A 22,321-nucleotide genomic window follows, 5' to 3' on the forward strand; every position below is an offset into this window, starting at 1 on the left:
GACAAAGAGTTTTCAGAGGATAAAGCTACGAGTGGAGAGTTCAGTGGACAATCAGATTCATCTTCATCTCACACCACTGTAGCTGGTGGCTGGGCTCCTGCACGCCCCCCACTGAGACCAAGCTGGTCTGAAAGACTCACCAGAAAGCTAGCCGAGCCCCAAGTGAAGGAGACAAGAGATTCATTCCATCTCTGTGTTGGTCAGAGGCTGAAGAAAGCAGAGGCAGAGGCTGAAGGACAGAACCTTTGGATTTGGAGACATCCGGAGGGCTCTAAGCTAAACCGGCTGTGTTTTAAGAACAAGAACTCCAACATTTGAACTCATAACATTTGGCGCCCAACGTGGGGCCAGGGACCCTACTTTCACTGAAGAAGTCTCCAGTGACCAGGAACTGAGTGAGTACAACCTTTTTTGGCTGAAAGGGGACAGATCCTAGGTAAAGATTCTCCTCTCCCCCAAGTGAGGTAGGAGAAGTGCTGGGCGGAAGTTGTTATGGCGGCGTATGAGCAGGTACAGAGGAGCGCCCTGAAACTTAAAGGGGTATCGGAACTAGGTGTAACGAAGCGAAAGAAGAGGAAGGACAAGGACAAGAGCAAGGTCCTGGAGCAGATCATGACGAGCAAGAAGAATGAGGAAGAGAAGCAGAGGGGGCTGGACAAGCGGACCCCAGCGCAGATCGCCTACGAGAAGATGCAGGAGAAGAGGCAAATGGAAAGAATCTTAAAGAAAGCATCCAAAACTCATAAGCAGAGGGTGGAGGATTTCAACAGACACTTAGATACTCTCACTGAACATTATGACATCCCCAAAGTCAGCTGGACAAAATAGACTCCTGTCACATTGAGTGGTGTGGCCCTGAAGAAGAGGAATCAGTTGTGTTCTGGGTAACTGTGGTATGTTGTATAAATGCTTCCACCCTTCTCTATCCTCCCCCTTCCCCTCCCCCTTTTCTGGATGTTTCTCAATAAGACTATTTTTAAAGGTTCTGTAATCAAGTTAGTAACTTGTCACACTTTATTAAAGTGAGACTTGAGGTAATTTAAATTTCTTTGTGACACAAAATTTCTAATCTTTAGATTAAAAAATATCTGTTATTTATACAAGGTCATTGACACTTATTTACAAAGCGTTAACTTAGCTGAGTCTTATAAAAGATATGAATGGATAGTTTTGCCACAGGGAATGAAGAACAGCCCCACTATGTGTCAAATGTTTGTTGCTGCTGCTCTTGCTCCAATAAGAAAAGCATTTCCAAAAGTTATGCTATTACATTATATGGATGATATATTGGGATGTGCACCTGAGGAACAAATGCTAGAAGCATGTCTACAAAAGACCATAGAAACACTAAGATACTACAAACTTCATATCGCTACAGAAAAAAATTCAAAGGCATGCTCCTTTTCAATATTTAGGATATGAAATATATCCTAAGGCACTTACACTACACCAAAAACTGTCTTTAAGAATAGAGAGGTTGAACACCTTAAATGATTTCCAAAAATTAATAGGAGATATCCAATGGATGCGTCCAGTATTAGGTTTAACTACCAATCAATTGCAACCCCTATATGACATTTTAAGGGGAGACACTGCTTTAAATTCACCACGCCAGCTTACAAAAGAAGCTCAAGAGGCCTTGAGAGAAGTTGAACTGGCTTTATCCAATGTAGTTGAAAGAGTAACTCAAAAACCCTTGGAAATATCAGTTTTTGCTACGAAAGAAGCACCCACAGCAGTCCTTCATCAAGGAGACAGTGTGATAGAGTAGGTGAACCTCCCAGCACAACCAGAACAAAGCCTTACGCCTTACCCAGTGCTTGTGGCTAGAATTCTACTAAAGGCCATTAAAGCGAGCGGTACAATTATCTGGGACAAGACCTGACAAGATATACACCTTTTATACAAATGCACAAATTAATGTATGCTGTGAAACCATCCCAGAGTGGCAAATTTTATTGGCCATGGCTCCAAATTTTGCACATGGATCTCCATTAAAGATAACCAGACTACTGCATAATTGGCAATGGATTTTTGAGGAGAAGGTTTCTAAGGTTCCTCTTGAAGGACAAACTATTTTTACAGACGCAGCCAAACAAAATATTTGTGCTGTATACTCTCATGATTTAACCGTAAAAAGAGTAGTCAGAACTCCTTTTCAGTCCACTCAGCAGAACGAATTATATGCGATCATGCTAGCTCTCACTTATTACCCAGGTGACATAAATATAATATCTGATTCAGCCTATTCAGTAGGTGTGGTACAAAGAATTGCTACAGCCCAAATAAAATTTGCAGCTTCTAATATATATCAGCTCTTTAAAGAACTTCAAGAGCAAGTGAGAAAGCATCCAGGAAAGATTTATATCCTGCATGTCCACTCACATAGTGGACTTCCAGGTCCTATTTTTGATGGAAATTCAAAGGCAGATAGCCTTTTAACTATGTTGGCCAGTAACGCCTTTATTTCAGGAGGCCCAGGAATCCCATTCTAAATACCATCAGGCTGCTCGAGCTTTGCGTTTACACAGTTTGGGATTACAAAAGAAGAAGCTAGGAGCATAGTGAAAAGCTGTACAGCTTGCCTTCCCTTCCACGCTCCTACACTGCCTCCAGGGAAGAACCCTCGTGGTTTGAGACCCAATGAAATCTGGCAAATGGATGTGACCCATTATAAATCTTTTGGTCGTCTGTCTTTTATCCACGTTGTGGTAGACACCTTTTCAGGATTCACTTTTGCCATACCAGCAGCAAAAGAGACAGCCCGAGTGGTCACTGAATTCCTCATTCAAGCATTCGCAATTATGGGTGTGCCACAAGAAATAAAAACAGATAACCCACTAATCTGATTAGATTTCCTATTTCCTTTAGTGTTTTCATCTAACAAAAGAAAGGGGGAGATGTTGGAATCCTTACTAACTGCTAACTAATTAGAGTTGATCTAATCTTACAAGAAGATTTTGGCCAGAACCTGAAACAAGGTACTAAGTAGAACTAATTAATACAAGGCTTGTGTTCACACCTTTACTCATTGGAGTTCACAAGTATGCCAGCTTCACAAAGTAAACTTTCTAACTTCAAGGGAGTTCACACCTCCCTTAAAGCTCTTTGGGCCAGAGAACACTATGGGAGAAAACCCGCAATCCCATTCTCTCAGAAGAGTCAGATATAAGGCCAATGATGAGAGATCTATTCCAGAATACATTCATTTTCCTCTTGGCTGGCTGGTCGCAGAGGAGAGTTCAGCTGGACTCGAGAGGAGCGACTCTGGTGCAGAGAGCACTTTGATGGATTTCAGCGGGATTATGCTGTGTTTTCAGAAGAACAAGAACTCCAACATTTGAACTCATAACAGATGAGAACCAAGTCAAACAAAAAAAAATGAGCCATTCCCCAATTAATAAATCAAAAGCTATGATCCATGACCAAAGGGCTATAAAATCATGCATACCCTCTGACCCAACAATAGCTTTATGTGGGTATGTATTCCAAAAGAGTTTTTAAAATAGGGAAAGAATTACATGTACAAAAAATAACAGCTCTTTTTTCAGGGCAAAGCATTGGACATTAAGGGGATGCCCATCATTTGGGAATTGAATAAGTTGTGGTACGTGATTATATGATAGAATACCACTCTAAGAATTTCTAGAAGAAATGATGAGAAGGATGCTTTCAGAAAAAGCTGGGAAGTCCACCATGAGTTCATGCAAAGTGCAATGTACTGTGGAATGATCAACTGTAAATGATTATGTTCAACACAGAAAAAACTTATGTCTGAATACAGACTGAAGCATTTTTCTTATTTTATTCTTCCAGAGCATTTTTTTGGGAAGGGAAGATCTGTTTTCTTTCACAAGACTTTTGTGGAAATGTTTTGCATAACTTCCTATGTGCTTTCTCAAGGAGAAATGGGTGGGGAGCAGGAGAGAAAGTGAAAAGTTGGAATTCAAAGTTTTAAAAAACAAATGTTAAAAAATATTTTGCATGTAACTGGTAAAAATAAAATATTAAGTTAAAGTATGTAGGATGGCTTTGTTTAAAAAAATAATAATGCTACATAAACTAGTTCCTAGTTTTAGGTATCTTTGCTTTTACCTGGAAAATGAAATGACAAAAAAAAAAATCATAGTTCTGTCTAACATCCCCATAATTGAATTCCTCTTTACAATTTTTTGTAAAAAAAGGATCCCTTCCTACTGTATACATAATGGTTAAGGAGCAATTGCTGCCTTTTAAGACACTCTGTAAATTTATTAAACATATGTAAAGACAAGCACCCTATTCAACAAAGGCTACAAAATGACCTGTTTGATCGTTTTACATTTTTTTCATCCTGCCTAAAAATGTGCATTTAAATGCATATTTAGTTGCACTTAATAGCATAGTTGCACTTAATTCCAGCCCCAGTTTTAGTGGTTGGCTAGAGAGCCAGTCAGTGCAAGATAATTATATAATCCATACAGTACAGCTTGTGAGCCATGTAGAACTTCCCAGGAGAATGACTAAAGTCTGAGATACCACTCTATTAGTCAAATGAGTATCAGTTGATACAAGGGCTAATCTAGCTTTTGACCATTAATTTTTCAGATCTAAGAACTCTTAACTGTTCGAAATACTTCTACTGGAGGAACACTAAAAAGCATAACAATGTTCAACTTGAACCCTTAAAAAAGTCATATTATAGTTAATATTCACATACATAAAATGAATGCTTCCATTGGTCCATTATCTGGACCCTCGTCTGAAGCATATAGAAAATCTACCAAATAGTATTAAAGATCATAGAATGCAAGTTAAGACACCTCAATAGCCATCTAGTCCATGTTATAAATGAATGAAAGGAATTCTCACTACTATACATCAAAAAACTTATGACAAAAAGTCATTGGGTTAAGAAATGGACACTTCCACTGGAGTTTTGAAAAACTATCTATGTTTGGGAAACCCAACCAGAAAATTAAATACAAATACTAAGGTTATGGGAGCCACCTGCTAGTGCCTACTGGGGATCCAATTCTGACCAGCAGAATAGGACATGTCACATCAAAGGACAATAATGATGCAAGGAGACAGAGAGGCAATCGTGTTCTCCGACTTCTAACCTCTTATCTCTGATTTATTTCATTCCCTATACAGAAAAAAATTTATATATGTGTGTGCGTGTGTATGCGTATGTATGTATATGTATATATATATATATATACACACACACATATATATTTTAAGCAGAGAAAGGTTATTATTGTTTGAAGAAAAACATACATTCTTTTGCAACATCTGCATCAGTAGATTTGTTTTATGACCTCCAGACAGATCTAATTTTTCTAGGTTATGTCAGTCTTTCCCTGAACCTGTCAGCTCTACTCAAAAAGTAGGATAAAGATTGTAATAACATTCCTTTAGTTTCTCTAGTGTGCTCTGAGATTCACAGCTGTCAGGGCTGGGCACTTTGGAGAACCAAACCACCGTTATGGTTCCCCTTTAACTTTTTTACAGACTTTCTGGGTTCCACCCAGAACCATATTAAGCATGGTCCTCAACACTAAGGCTGAGAAATTTTTGTTAAACTATCATTTACAATAACCTTTATATCATCTGTCAGTAACTGAAAATGTTTCAGCTACCCAACCGCCCGTTGTGATCATGAAAGGAAAAGTAGAGTTAAAGAACAAGTCATCAAAATGGTGAACAATCCAATGGCTGAAGCATCCTGAGAAACTCAATGAAAATCTTCTGAAAAAGTCGTATGAGGACAGCTGATGAGCTTGAAGGTAGAAATGGTCTTGAAATAAATGAAACCTGAGGGTATGAACTTGCAAGAGTGAGATACAGCAAAAAGAGCAAGAACAAGAAGGAATACCATGGATAGGTCTGTCCCTCTAACAAAAAAAAAAAAAAAGGCACGTTTTATATCTTTTTAGAAATAATTACATACCCAAGCTAATATCTCAATTAGTCAAAGATCTGTAGACTAGCAACAACTCTCCTCAATATCTCCCCCTCACCCCAATCAATACTAATAAAGAGGTTGGGATATAGGTCTGTCAGTATACATTGTGTGTGGTAAGCAGAGAAGGGTCCTCCTGAATAAAGTCTAACCAAATAAGGAAATACATGTTACTAGTACATGGAATAGTGGAAAGGCCATCAGGTACGATGAGCAGAACTGTATTCTTTATGCTCCAGAACTGCCAAAGCCATTCCAATAAGACTTGTACAAAACCCAGGTAATGCAGGCTGAAGTAGACACCATGGCAGCAAGAATGCATAAACTAGCACAAAAAAGCATGTTTGGGAAGAAAGGATAAGATGAATTCCATGTGTGGGTATTCAAAGGACTTTTTAAAATAATAATGATAATATTTAAATGGCCCTTTAAGGTTTACAAAGTATTTTACAAACATTATCTCAATTTGTCCCAACAACCCTGAGAGGGAAGCGCTATTATTCCCATTTTACAAATAATGAAACTGTAGCAGAGACTTGACCAGAATCACAACTAGGAAGTGTCTAAGGCAGGATTTGGCCTGACTCCAGGTCCAGCTCTTTCCATTCCCCAGCCATCTCTCTTGCTCAAAGCTACATGTAAGAACTTACATGAACAAGTAGGATGTCAAGACTAAATGGAGATCCCCACTCTCAGACTGTCCAACTCATCCTTTAACTTTGGACCTGGCTTTCCTACTAACCCCCTTCTCTCTTACGCTTTAATTGGACCCTTTTCTCTTTGCCCGACTCAATAATTGATAGCCTTAACCATAATCAAGTGAACAAGCTAGAAGTGTAATGTGACTTGAGTCATTGGCTATCAACTTCTGTTTGCTTATATTAACTCTTCTGCTCTCCCAGCTGTGCAAAGATATCCCAAAAGAACAATATTCCTTGCTCTCTAATAAAGGAAAAGTTCAGTCATTACTATGAATCTTTCCTTGGTGAATAGGAAAACAACACTTAGCCTTTCTTTAATTTAAGACAGAAATCTTGACATATGTTTGTTTTGAGACCATAGCCCATGTGATGTGGGGATCTATACCATGAATTGCACCTGACTTCTTGAGAAAACATAATATTTCTTGCTCTTGGGTAACAATGTTTGGATCATTTGGACAAAGGACTAAAAAAAAGTTTAAGAACTTTGGCAGAGTGCCCGATATTGCAAGGAAACTTACTGTGAACTCTTATGAATTTCTTTGCCTGGGGGAGTTTTATTTTGTTTTTACTACTTTGTAGATTGCCTCTTAACTGGAAGTTGTTGAATTTTATTAAAGAAGATTGGTACAGAGGGAAGACTTGCAACCTCAAGGCTCAAACATGGAACCACAATAAAACATCACTATTGTCAGTCAACAGAATGGTAAACAAGATAAGGGGCTACATGTCAGAAAACTGTCTTTCTGTATCCAGAAGGAGCATTTAGTAGCCCTGAAGTGGAAGGGGGTGCATCTGATATGCTGCTTATCCTTAAAGATATATGTTTTTCCCAATATGAATCAATTATGCAATCCATACTATGGACGTGCTACAATAAGCCCAGAAACATAACACTAGGAATCCAGGGTTTAGAAAACCTTCTATTTATTTTGTTCCTCTCAAGTAAGAACCTGAGAAAAGCATCCTATATGGTGACAAATGATAATTATTAGCTACTCTCAAACCTAACTGGGATGTTGAAAAGCCAAGGTAGACTTTACCAGGGATTAGAACCTGAGGAACTTGAGAAAAGCATAATGGTTTGAGCTGAAGAAATGGACCTTAATTGAGAAACTGCATTAGGTATTTCAGATGAGTCTAGAACCCCCATGGTTACAAATTTGCATCCATCTTCATTATACTAGGAGTCTAAAAACTGATCAAAGATATGTCTTCTTCATGACTCTTCTTAGATCTAAGACCAACTAGGATTCTAAAATATCTACACTCCCCTATTGGCCACTCAACTGTCCACTTCTACTATTAATTACTCTAAAGAGTAAAAAAGCACAGAAATGAGAATGTAATAAAAGGTAGCTGAGTAGAATTGGAAAAAAAGCCCCTTGATTTATTTTACTCAAGATAGACTGAATCATCTCTCTCAATCTAAGATTACTTTCATAATATTTGTAGAAGTTGAGGGCAACAGCCATTTAGGGTTTCCACATGCCAGAGGAATAGAAGAGGCACTTAGGTCAGATCCCAACTAATCTAAGACCATTCATACAATTGGTTTGACTGGACAATGTCCCAGGATGTCAGATGCATTTGTGTAGGGAAAGAATTAGAAGTACCTATATTCTCCTACATGGAAAGGGCCTCCCAAAAGTATTGTTCCTGCTTAGCCTGCTACATATATTATGAGACTTCATGAGAGTGATCTTCCTACACAGATCTTCACGAGACTTTATACTTTACAAATAAAGTATTTTGAACTGATAGTTTTAGAAAATTTACCCAAAGAATGTGGGCTTAGAACAGCCCAAAAGATGACAGTTTTAGAGTCACCAGTTCATGTTCTAAGAAGAAATGGGAAGGACATTCAATCTAAGACCAAAGCTATAAAATACTATCCCAGACATGATCTACGGTGCCTAAAAGGAAATTTGTTCCTATAGTTTGCGTTGACTAGCTGAAGTAGAATTATAACAATAAATAAAACATTAAGCCACTAAACTGAAAATAGTAGAGAATAAGAGCCTTCCCACTAAGGGTCAAAGATCAGATGGAGCAATCCCAGAGGTCAAAGCCATGGCCTCTTTCAGAAATGAGGCTAAGAGGGACTAGAACTCTCACCTTTCTTATCCATAAGTAAAGCAAGCAACCCTTATCCTAAAAGCAGACTTGCCACCATCTACTCAAATGGATTCCACCATTGTAGTTCTTTTAAGTATAGTTCACAATTGATCTAATGCTTCGATCCATTCACCACTGAAATTCATTGTGTTAAATGGCATGTAACACCTTACCCAGAGTTCCCCTACTATCCATGGTCTGCTACACTTAGTTGCTGAATGTGAAAACAAAATGTGTAAGACCCTTCAGCCCAGAGGAAACCCACTGACAGTGTCTGGTTTGGCTCCCCATTTCCTTTTGGTGCCCACATCTCTTCCCTAGAGGTCAGGAAGGGTGTGATCACCTGTTTTTTAAAACAAAAGAAAGTAGGAGATGTAGAGAGCCACAGACAGTTAAAGGGTGGTTACAGTTTGAGGATGTGTGCACCATCATTGGGGCTAAGTCCTTGGCCTCTGGAAAAGGCTTTTGGTGTGAGATGCTGGGTGTTGCAGATTTATGAGCTGGGTGCTCAGACTATTGAGGTGTGTCTGGCACCTAGGGCATCGCAATGGAGACCTAATCACTCTGGAGGAACTACACCAGCAGATATCGAAGGGAATGGGCAAGTTTGCTCAGGATGTCAGCCAAGACTACCTCATCCAAGCCATCAAGAAACTGAAGGCCTTGGGCACTGGCTTCAGTGTCATTCCTGTGGGAGGTACTTATCTGGTCCAGTTTTTGGGATACTGACTAGAAAATGAAAAGAGCAGTGTATTTTAACCAAAGCGACCATCATGGTAGATGGTCATTTTCTATTTGAGAGCTATCAAAGCTTAACATTCTACATGCTCATGAATCTACCAAACAAGGATGAGATCTGGCATTCTGTATCCAACCTTGATCTCTAAGCAAGACTCAAGCATGAAAACATTGGCTTTGGGAATCCAGACCAAATTCTGCAAATGGACTGCACATCAACTTTCTCAAAGGATGAGACATGGGATGAGCCTAGGAATAGACCAGAATAAATGGAATGTTGTCTATCTTTTCATTTCCTTCTTGGCACAGGTAGGATCTCAAAGTAACACCCACTTTTAGGTGAGGAAAAGTATGGTATTAAGTGTTTCTAAGGCTTAACTTTGATCCCAAAACAAGCTATATTAAGGTAATACAATATATGCACATCTAACATCTCACTGGTCTCTTTCCTTTTGACTTTCTCCATCAAAATTCACTTTCTCCCCTTTCCAATCACTTTTCAAAATGAGTCAAGGAAGTTAAGAACCCTCCCTTCTCCTAGTACACATTGGAAAATTCAACATTTATCACTTAACTTTGTGTGGACTATTAGGCTAGACTCTGAAAGATTTAAAACTTAGATAAGACTGTCTACCTTTGTAGAACATAGTCAAAGACTGTAGACACACAAAATGAATATGAGGGTCCTGTGGTTATCTAAGGATATTGATAGTTCACATTTGCATAGCATTCTGAAGTTACCTAAACACCAAATATGTATCAATGATTTTATAAACAATTGGCTTTCATATTTTTAATAAATCAAGTAAACTGAGGTTCAGATCTTGCTTGCCATTTGTTATGAACATGGAGAAATTGTCCCACCTCTCTCAACCTGACGTTTTTGTTGTTTTGTTTTATAATTACAGTGCTATGAGCAAGACAGCACTCCTTTATTGGAGTGTCCATAAACTCTAGGCCACAGGAAGGTTTGGTGGAAAAAAATCATTACTAACTCACTAGGAGAAGCATTATAGAAGCATTTATTATGGCAAGAGCATTTATAATGGCTTTTAAAGCCCAAGTAGAAATTCAAAAAGCAACAAATAGAAGAGTGGGGGCGCTCTGGGGAACAGTCTCTCACCCTTCCCTTACTGAAGATTAATTCACTTCCTTACTGTTCCCTTCTTTTCCTGTGGAGAGAGGTAGTGAAACATACTGATTTCTTCATATTATAAAGTCTTAAATATTTAAGAATTTGTACATATCTGAAATACTTAGATAGCCATATTGGTTTCCCGGATGATAAAGGTAATTAGCCTATTTTTATGTGGCAACAGTTCTTGCACCAATGAAAGATGAAGAAATGGAATAAGGCTTAAAGTCTACAAAATCATTCCTCAACAGAACCTGAATTCTGCACATGACCATTATTTTAGTTTATCATCCATAACCACTGAAAGTTTAGCATAGTCTCACCTCCCTGATGTTCAGGGTTGTTCACCAAGTCTCACAAACCATTAATAGGAAACAATGTACTTGCAGATGATCAGTTCACTCTAAACCAACCCAGAGAAGATACTAAAAGGGATATTTAGGGGAATCAAAGGTGAGTGAACTCCTCTTTGAAAACTCAAATGAGGACTTTCATGGTCATCATGGATCCTCCAACCAACAGATTTCAAGGGGCATCATAGGCCAGAGTGAGTTATGGCACCAGAGGTTAATGGAGAAATTCCAGCTATACCCAGAGGTTTGGGGCACAAGGGAACCATCCAGCAGTCCAAGTGTTCTCTTAGAAAACTTACTAGAATGCATTGTCCAGGCTAGCTTTCTGGAGGTCCTTCAGATGGGCTAAGAATGGTCAGGAAGAGAGTCTAGAGTCTTATTCTGGCCCAGCCTTGATCTTAGTGCAGGAGGCAGGAGAGCCACCAAGAGGATGGTCAAAGATGGAATGTCTCATTTCCAGTCCTCTCAGCCCTTAAATATTTTGTAATTACATCATTACAGCACACTGAGTATGTGTGAACTAGAGAACCATGACATCACCAAGCTAAGTACTCAGTATATATGAGAACTAGAGAACCATCTTCTCATTAATCACACTGAGTTAACACCTTGTAAGTATCCTTGTTTCAAGTAGACTTCTCCAGAGTTCCAGCCCCCCTGCAATGGAAGATTTGTTTATTATTTATTTATTTATTTATTTATTTATTTTTTGCATACACCAATATAGCCACTTTGCTTCTGAGGAACTGGACTAAGTGAGAAGGGGAGACGAGACCATCTTATTGTTTCTTGTATCCCCACCCAGTGCCTAGAACATTTAATTAATATTTGTTGATTAAAAGATCCTGGTGTCTTTGTCTCCTTCTGTACCATAATACAGATACTGCATTAGCTAAATTTGCTATAAGCCAAGTTGGCTGAGAATCAGTCCCTTGAATGGGTTCAACTACCACATGCCAATAAATCCTTCCCCCATCCTTCCTTCTCATCTACATAAGAGCCATAGGGAATTGATGTCCTAGATAGATGAGACCTCTTTTATTTGCAATGTTTTTAATGTCTAACCTCCCCCGAAGAGGAAAGCTTCAGAAGAAATGAGTTTGGAAAGGAATATTGTACTTTCATGTAATCTTTCCAAAACCTTAAGGATACCCATTTTACAGTTGAGGGAACTGAGGAACAGGTTAAGTGACTTATTCATCACCATATAGCTTAGATGTCTAAGACCAGATTAGAATTTAAGGCTTCCTGATACCATTTCACAGCAATATCCATTACAAGAAATATCCTTTGTAAGTTGAATAAAGTCCTTTTACACTATATAACACAGTGGGAGGTAAAAGAAAGGGGCCGACAAGCTATTGGGGTCTGAAAATAGATGTTATCTGTGTTTGGTGGTTCTTAAAGAATGGGTGATGATTACTCACATGCTACCTAGAGGCCCCTTCCAATCAACCTCAACCAAATGACTGATCATTCACCCAAACCAGGAGAACTGAAATTCATCTTCCTTGTTCTTTTGGATCCCAAAGTAATTAAGGACTAGTGGTCATAGAAATCAGGTACGAGTATATTTTACAATGATTTATATGGAAAATAAGGCTCACAGATGACATTTAGAGGTTATGGAAATCAAGCCAAGTGGCCCAACAATTTCAAGGTTATTTGTTCACCTTCTGGAAAAGTATCACTTGTCAATTTGTGTGTTATACCCAAGGTAATCTTTCATAAGATAAAGAAGCTTGGGGTGGGGGGGGAGGGGAGAAATGGTCCTCTATGATGAAGTCTTAATAGAAGAGAAATTGAGAAGGATATTAAATCAAATGAAATTTAGTTCTCAGCTGTTCAAAAACAAAATATTGCTTCTATGCATTGTGAGCCAAGAGATCATGTTAAGAATGTGGTTGCTTTAAGTTTTCCAGAGCTGAAAAACCATGAATAAGAATTTGTTGCCCAACCCACAGGTAGCCCCCACCTCCAGAAAAATTGCCCCATTTGGCCAAAGATTTCTTCTACCTCTTCATCCCTCAAGGGTCAGTGCTGGAACTCAATTCTTTATGACAAAAAGATAAAAAACAGCCACACTTTGGAATACCAGGGAATCTCGCCGGCACAGTGGATAAAGCACCAGACTTGAAGTCAGGAATATTCATAGTCCTAGGTTCAAATGTGCCTTCAGACACTTCCTGGTTGTGTGAGCTTGGGCTGATCATGACGAACATCTCCAGTATCTTTGGCCATGTGGGGTTTTCTTGGCAGTCAGACAACTAAAAACAACTGAACAAAAATATCTTGAAACTGCTCTTTTCAAGAAAGATCATTCAAGGCAATTCCAAAAGACGAGACAAAGAGCATCCACACATCCAGAGAAAGAACTACAGAAATTGAATGTGGATAAACAGCATTTTTGCCTTTTCTGTTGTTGGTGGTTTGCTTGTTTTATTCTCCTTTTGATCTGATTTTTCTTGTGTAATGAATATGGAAATATTTAGAAGAATTGCCTTTAACATATTGGATTGCTTGCTGTCTAAAAAAAAAAAGGGTGATTTGGACAGGGAGAGAAAAAAATTGAAGCACAAGATTTTGTAAGGGAGAAGGGTTGAACTGTCTTTGCTCTTTGAAAAATAAAAAGCTATTTTTAAAAATTAGCTTGAAATATATATGCATGTTAGGGGAAATTGCTCTGAAAAGTTCTAGAACAAAAAGTAGAAAGTGAAAGGCTCCACTGAAAGATTGCAGGAAGAAAACTTAAAGGAATGTCAGGGCCAAGTTTCAAAATTCCCAGGTTAAAGAGGAAATATTGCAAACCCAGAGAAAAAGAAATATAAATGCTGGGGAAAACATTCAAGATTTCATCACACATTGCTTTTCTTTGAAATATAGAGTACGAGCAGCTAAGGAGCTGAGGCTGCATCTAAGAATACTTTATCTCCAGGAAAGTTGAATATAGTACTGAATATGAGAAAAAAAATGGATGTTTGAATTGAAGAACTTTTAGGTATTGGTAACAAAAATGGAACAGAAAATTCTATATAGAAAATCCAGAAGAAAAATAAGGAAATTATTGTTAAATATTGATTATAAGGAACTGAAAGGTTTAATTATTTATAATATGAAAATATCAGAAGTTTTAACTGATACCATTACTAAAGTAATCTGAAAGGTTGTGGCAGAGTTACATGATGGAGTGATTCTAAAATATAAAACTGTGTAGGAAAATAAGGAGGAATTATTCCATAAAAAGGGGTACAAAATAGAGGAAATAAGTAGAAGTGAAAGGCTGGTAATGTTGGGATTTTACTTTCATCTGAGTTGAAGAAATAAAGTATATTTTTGAAAAGGTTTAGAAGTTTTATGAATTTCTGGAGGTGAAAAAAAACTAAGAAAGGGTATGGGAAGGACTTTTAAAAGATATGTAGAATAAGATTAGAAGATTGTGGGGAAAGATAAGGGAATTTTGGAGGGGTGACAGAAATAAGATTATAAAGGGAAAAGGTAACAAAGATAGGGTAGAAAAGAGGCCAAAAGGAAAAGTAAGTAAAAATAAGATGGAGGCAAATTTACAAATAGTAATGAGAACTTTGTCAAGTCTATAAGAATAGAAGTCATTCCCCAATTGATAAATGGGGAAAAGGATATGAACAGGCAATTTGCCAGCGAAGAAATCAAAACAATTTGTAGTATGAAAAATTTTCTAAATCATTATTGGTTAGAGAAATACAGATTAGATCAACTTTCAGATATCATTTTACAGCTACTAAATTGACTAAAATGATAAAAAGGGAAAGTGACAAAGGTTGGAGAGGATGTGGGGAAAATTGGGACACTAATTCATCATTTGTGGAATTGTAAAATGATCCATTTAGAAAGTAATCTGGAATTATGCCTGAAGAGTTATTAAAACTAACCTATACCCTTTGACTCAGCAATTTGGTCTTTTTCCAAAGAAGGGGGGGAAGGAAAAATTATATGTTCTACAATGTTTATAGCAGATCTTTTTGTAGTAGCAAAAAACTGGAAATTGGAGGGATTTCCATTAATTGGGGAATAACTGAAGAAGTTGTGATATGTAATCAAGATGAATACTACAAGGCTATAAAAAACGACACTCAATTGACTTTAGAAAAACACAAAGATTTGAACAAAATAACAGTAAAATGAGCAGAACCAAGAGAATATTGTATACAACAACAATATTGTATTAAGAAGAACATTGAGCAAATAATTTGGGTATTCATAATGGACAAAATAACTAAAAGATATGAGATTCTGCCTCCAAAAAACAAATAGATGTATAGAATAATTTTATATAGATGTGTATATTGTATGTGGATACATATGCGTATATGCATGTATATATGCGCACACTTGTATCTAAGACATCTCTGGGGCAGGGGGAAGTGGAAAAATATATGCATGACAATTGTATATTTGAAAAAAATTAGTTACGCACAGTAGATTTACATTTATATATTTTTTTATTGTACTATGTTATAGAAATGCTTATTTTATTACACAAATTTAAAAGAAAATTAACAAATATGTATGCACCAGTAAGAAATTAGTCTGGCAGATTGTTTTGTTTTTTTAAAGAATTCCCCAAGTGTTTCTGTTGCTCATTGACATCCACACAATGTCAGAAGGAACTCCAGGAATGATGCCAGATTAAGTGGCGACAAGGACATCAATCACTCTGGAAAGGCAGAGGAGTCACATTGGCCAAAGGAAACACCGATTCTATTAGTTTTAGAATTAAGGGAATATTTTTTTTTCCTCCCCAAATAACACTAATGTCCTTCTTTGCTTAATTACAAAGGACCCAGGTGTTTTGTGATTGTTCCCTTTATCTAGGGCACTCTCAGAAGCTACAAGACTTTAAAGCTTATTTTAGACCAAGCCCAGCTATAGGGCCACTGTGCTTCATTTCTAATCAGCCTTTATCCCAACCATTTATCCCAAAGTTCTCACTGGGGACAGGAAGCCCATCATCCCCCCTCCAACAAGGCGGGGATCAGGTAGAAGGGGAAGTGACAAACTTGGCTAGTAAGCAGTTGAGTCCAAAATGGAGCCCTCATTTCTAGGTCAGGGTTGTCTTGTCCCCGACTTCATCAGATAAAATCATGCCCATGTAAGCATTCATGGAAGTCAACAACTGACTAGAACTGGGAGCCTGGGGAGATCAGGCAATGACCGAGTGAGAAAACTCCCTTTGTTTTCCCTCCACCACCCCAAACACTCAGGGAATCCACTGGAGAGAGCCACAAACATCCAGTTGAGTGGCGACTGTCAGATTTTTCTTGGAAGGATTTTAAAGCATTAAAAATTGTGCTTTGAAAGGCTGCCATCTCGCAGGACAAGTTCATCTAGGTCATGGCCAGAGATAAGTTACATTCCTGCTTTCATGTTGGTAGTGATTAGGGACACAAAAATCCCCGTGTCAGATAAGAGGGTCTGGGAGCTGATAGAGAAAGTATCCAGTGCCCTGGTCAGTCCTATAAGCCCAGAGGACTCACTCCCAGACCGAGATGAAAGACTTACCGGCCATTGTCAATGTGAGCCCAACATAAGTCACTGACAAAAAATACGTAACAAACAAAAGAAAGGAAGAGACTGGCCCAAATTGGCAAGTCCTTCTGGGATTGGTCTTGCCCAGTTAGGTCACAATTGGCAGGAATAGAGAGACTTACAGTAAAGAGTAAACCCAAGAAACATAGGCTACTGTGAAGAGAGGGTCCCTCCTTAAAGATCTTCAAGCAGAAACTGCTTGCCCACGTTGTTGAAGGACATCTTTGTCCAGTTAGGAGTTGTACAGTCTAACATCCATATTGTCAACTATTCTACAACTTATCCCTCCAGTGCTCTGGAAAGTCTTAAAAATGTATTTATTTAAAACTTAAATACAAAATAAAAAGGAAACACTCATGTTGTTCACAGAACATAAGGATTCAAAATATGTAAATTTCCATCTCAAGAAAGGGATTATATAGAACATAATTATTCAGAATTGTGCATCTTTTGTTTGCTTCTTTGTAGGTTCTCTTTTATTCTGAATATTTAATCACTCATCTGCCCCAAATCTTGATTACTTTTAACCCAACTCTATGTTCACCTGAGGTGAAGTTTTGTCTTATTTGTAAGGGAAATCTGGAGCAGTTTGAATTTTCTAAGCTAAGCCATCTTGTCAGAATCTCCCCAGGAAGTCTAAGGGACTTTTAGTCATACCTCATATGTGTTTGAGGCAGGTCTCAACTCAGCTTCTCTTCTGACAATAGGCTTTTTAACAAGTTTCATGAATTTTAATTTTAAAAGGCAATTCCATTGGAATCTATGTTTTGAGAACCAAATTTAGTTTTAGTTTAGAATTTTCTTTCTAAAAAGGAATGAGAAAAGAGACAGAACTATATCATGTTGCTTCTCACCTCATTTTTGCAGATTGGCTAACATGAAAAAAAAATTCCTTTTAACCCACATTTAAGTACTTACCGTATGGTTAAAACTGGAAGAAAATTTAAATTTAGCTAAGACTCACTTTTCCCTGAATTCACAGGTCTTAATAAGTGTTTCCTTCCAAGATCAATTGAAACTTACATGGGACTCTGCCTTTTATAATTCTTTATTGCCATCCTCATTTTTTTCTATGTTCTAGATCAAATATTGGCATTTCTTGAGAAAAGAACTCATTCCTCAAGGAACTTAACAAAAAAAAAGGAAGAAGCTATCTAGTTCAAGGCCCGACATCAATAAGCAAGTTACTACTTTATTTGAGAGTAGGGTAACAAGCAGAGTTGGCCATGATCTTGTCCCTGTGAAACTTCTATTTGAACTTTTTTAATGTACTTAAGAATAATCAATAAGATGAGAAGGTTTTTCTAGAAGTATTCCTTGAGAATAGGGTAAGGTGATGGGCAGAATGTCCACAGAATTTAAGATGGCACCCATGTGAAATGGCCAAGGCCATAGAAGGATTCTAGTTAGGGACCATAGGGATGGCCTATTTCAACTCTCCCTTTTACTTTTAAGTTTTTTGGTTATACATGTACATTCATTTTTATATACATTTCTTTGTAAGTCATGTCAGAAAAATCAGAACAAAAGGGAAAAACCAGGAGAGGGAAAAAATTGAAGAAAAGAAAAAAGTGATTGGAATGTGTTAATTTATAGTCAGTCTTCATAGTCTCTTTCTGGATCTCACTGAACTGCTAAGAACCACCAAATCTCAGTTGTACACAGTAACAGCAAGATTGTGCCATGATCAGTGTAATTCTGGTTCTATTTTCAGCATCAGTTATTGTAGATCTTTCCAGGCCTTTCCAAAATCAGTTTATTTTTTATAGAAAAATAATATTCCATTACTTTCATATATCATAACTTATTCAGCCATTCCCCAATTTTTAGACATCTACCCATTTTTCCTATTTTGTTATCACAAAAAAGGGCCTATATAAACATTTTGCTCATGCGAAGTCCCCCTTCCTTCTTTTACGATTTCTTTGGCATATAAACCCTGTTCAGCTCTTTATTTTGTGGAAAAATTTGAGACTGAGTAGCAAGATCACAAGAGTAGTAAATAGAAACCTTAAGATTGGAACCCAGATGTTCTAATATGTCAGGTTTCCCACGACAGCCCACCACCCTCAAGCTTGTAAATAGCAGAAGCAATTTTCCTCTTCCAGTTCTTCTGACTCCAAATGAAGCGATCCTTTGTTCACCCTCCCCTAGGACCACAGAACAAACTTTCCTTCCTTCAGTCCAGCCCCATTTTTCTCAGGGTCCTTTCTCCTGGTAGCAGAAAGTGGAATCTTTTCCCTCTTTCCATCTGTGCACATCTGGCTTGGAGAAAGACCCATGGTGTTGGACTTTAACACGTCTTACCTGACTGGTGAATGGGGAGGTACGGGAACCGAGTCAGCGTGAAGCCAAGACCCCGACCTTGGGCAAGGAGCTCCCCCAACCAACTCAGGCATTGAGACTGGACTCAGCCTGGGGCCAACGCTCCCCTGCCTTGATGGGCCCTGGGAGAATGGGATGGGAAACAGGTTCTGAAATTCTAGCCACTCATTTCCTGCCAAGGTGCTACACGCTTGGAGCTTTCCCTGTGATCTCATTCCAGGGAACGTTCGGACAACTGCATAGATCATATAGAAGTCCCTGAAGAGGCTTCCAAGAATGGTGATTACGACATGTCTGTAAGTGTGGCTGATGAGGGCTTTCTCCACCAAATACACGTGGACAGCATCAGCCCTTGGCCAAGTCAACCTGCAGCAACTCTTCAGTGATTGCTGCCTCTTAACTCTGTCCTGCAGACGGAAAGTGCTTAATAACTAAGATTTGAAGTTTAGCTGATGGACTCTCTGACTTCATGGATCTGAAAGGCTGGTATATGACCATAATTATATAAATTTACGTAAATTTATATAATCACCACAAGTATTCTGATCAGTGGTGTTTAGAAAAAAATTATTCCGATGGGCATAAAAACAGGAGGTTTCTCTTGTCATAGAAAGAAGAAATTTTATAGAATTTTGTTTCCCAATGACTACTTCCCCCCTTAGTCTAGTATCTTTAATGAAGCCTTTCTGGGCCATCCCGCTCCTACTTACTCCCTTTGTTTTTCTTATGTAACCTCTTCCTCAAGATCCAAAGTGGATCCAAATCTAACTGATTAACAACATCCCAGATTCAGTATATAAATAAGCTTAGCACTATTGTTTATACTCTTTCCAATATCAATTCCTGGCCATGGTATAAGCCCAGTTAGATATTGAAGTTTAGAATTAGCTATGGACACAAGAAGAGAGAAATGAATTAGTTACCAAGTCCTCCGACATCCAACATACCAAGTATTGATTAAGGTTATACTGGATATGCAAAATATTGTTCGAGCATTGAGGAAATGGGAAATAAGCATCTAGTTCATCCCCTTCCCCTCTCACCTCTACTCTGGTAGAAGCAGGTAACCTTTGCCCAGGTCTGCTTCCCCTATAAACCATTTCCAATCTACAATCCATTATGCTCTTTGACAAGAGCAATGCATGATGGAGGTCTGCTATGTCACACTTGCAAACCAGTGTATTGATTGCTCCATACATAGCCCCACTTCTCCCCATCATGGCCAAGATGGCCTTTCCCGACCTTGTTCTCCCCAGTGTTTGGGCATTGTTGATGGTGAAAGGATCCGTTTAACCTTATAGTTCCACTTTGCTGTGTCCAGTCAAGAAATCCAAGTTATGTCAAAATTCAGGTTAAATTTCCCCCAGAAAATCTGTGGCTCACGTCTCTGCTGAATTCCTCCCAGAGTTATAATCCACCAAAGCACTTTGCCATGTGGCATTTCCTCTCCCAGCCTCCCTCTATAGCTAATTGTCTCTTTATAGCAAAATTTGGGGTACCAAACACTTCTATGGATTTAGTCTGCCAGCTAGGGGCACACTCCCCACCTCTACTAGGAACTTGTCTTTTCCATTATTAACACAATTCCATTATTCCATCCATTAACTGTTGAACCACCTTTCCTTGCTAACTATATACTCTCCCAAATCTATTTCACGTTAAGCACTTCTAGCATCTATTGTATTTCTTTTTGTCATTTTGTCTAGTACCTTTTACCACCAAAGAGAATGGCTTTTAAACTCTTCACATGACTGAACCCCAACATTCAGTGCCGGAACTTCAGTCTAACTAGTGATTGCTTTCCAAAAATTGCATTTAATACAACCATATCATTGTCATTTTGATGTAGCTAAAAACAAGCCAGAAGACTGTACATAGTAGGTGCTTGTGTTTGCCATTACCAGCTGACAGACACCCAACTATTGAAGTCGATATCTCGATACCTTCACACTTCCAACCAAACTGGTTGGAAAAAACCAGGAGGCTTGCCTTTGGAAGCCATAGCATTCTGCAACTCAGATCCCAGGCAGCTAGCCGTAAGCAGGAGCTGGATGTTTTTGCAAGCACCCGAGCTTGGGTTATATAACCACTGTCATCAAGAATTGAAAGTTCTAGAGCCTTTAACATGCTCTGTCTCTGGTTCATACATCCTCAATTTCAGGATGACTACGTATAAGCTCGTTGGCACATTCCACTTGGCCAAAGAGGAAGAACCAAAAGAAAAATATCAAGAATTTTTCCACAAGATTTTTTAGTATTTGGGTTTTCCAATCAATCAATCAATCAATAAATAAATAAAAATTCAGAACTGAGATTGAATTAAATATTTTGTTGAAGTTTTTGCAAAGGGAATTCTGATAAATATATTCAAATCCATATATAGAAATATAATATGGGGATAGGAGAAAACACCAATATGGATTTATTATGCACACAGATTTGGGTTCCTTGAGGACACAGATTTTTCCTTTGTCTGGCACATAAATGGCCAGTGAATGATTTTTTTCCTCTACACAGGTTGACCTTATGTAAGTTCTGTGTAATGACATGGAAAATAGCTGTCTAAGATAAGTATATAAGGGATGAGTACCCGAGATATGGATGACAGGAGTATCCCCCAGAGATCACACATCTACACAATGGGGAGATTAAGGGCTAAAAAATTAAAGTTAGTTTCAACTTGGATATTTCTAAAGGCTCTCCTGTGCCAGCAAGGTATCGTAGCTAAGGATGATTGTCCCTTTTCTCCAAGATGTAGCTCACTGAAAAGATGTGAAAAAAGCACCCTTGGTTCCTGCTCCATCTAGCAGAAAGCTGAAGAGTTTCGTGTAAGCCACAGTGCTAGCCATCACAGAAACTTACCCCTGGAAAATATCCTATAAGTTAGGGACTCAAAAGCATTTGTCAGACAACTGTATAAGACTCACTTAAGTCCTAATTTCCTGAAACAAACTCAACCAATTTTAGGTAAGGGAAATATTGGGTGGAAACTAGACAATAGAAACCAAACACTGTTCTACTGCCTTTGTTAAAGCCTGGTAAAGTAATGAGGCTAAGTGACTTCCATGGTCCATCTCAGGTCAAGTCTATGACTTAATAATAGACCCAAGAAATGGCATAAAGTGTCAAGGGTACCCAGTACCAGAGGAGACAACAGGTGAACTAAAATTCATAATAATGGACCACATTCCATATTAGTACAATATTTTCACAAATTCTAAAGACTTATTTTTAAAGTCTAGTTTTAATGATTTATTCCTACCTTTCACTCTTTGAAAAAGGACTCAGAATAAAGAGGACTTGGACAAAGCTTTATTATACATATTTAGAGTATTCATGTCAAAGCACTAACAAAAGTCATCAGAAGACATTGATAGGTTAAGATCCACATTATATCTGACATAAGTGGAAGAAACTATAGTAATGTTCCAAGGCCTGT

At 38.2% G+C, this 22,321-nt stretch overlaps 1 protein-coding gene across 1 annotated transcript; it reads left to right on the top strand.

The window, feature by feature from the left end:
* The first annotated feature begins 477 nt into the window (after positions 1-477).
* On the top strand, positions 478-848 carry LOC127560541 (protein FAM32A). The gene has a single exon (XM_051995215.1). The coding sequence runs from the start codon at positions 493-495 to the stop codon at positions 826-828; it is 336 nt and encodes a 111-aa protein (XP_051851175.1). The 5' UTR covers positions 478-492; the 3' UTR covers positions 829-848.
* The last annotated feature ends 21,473 nt before the right edge of the window (positions 849-22,321 follow it).

The sequence above is a fragment of the Antechinus flavipes genome, chromosome 4 (genome assembly GCF_016432865.1).
Source record: "Antechinus flavipes isolate AdamAnt ecotype Samford, QLD, Australia chromosome 4, AdamAnt_v2, whole genome shotgun sequence".
Lineage (NCBI taxonomy): Eukaryota > Metazoa > Chordata > Mammalia > Dasyuromorphia > Dasyuridae > Antechinus > Antechinus flavipes.

Bases quoted from the DNA above. Each gene is read 5' to 3' on its own strand.
- LOC127560541 (XM_051995215.1), top strand. From the start codon at position 493: ATGGCGGCGTATGAGCAGGTACAGAGGAGCGCCCTGAAACTTAAAGGG.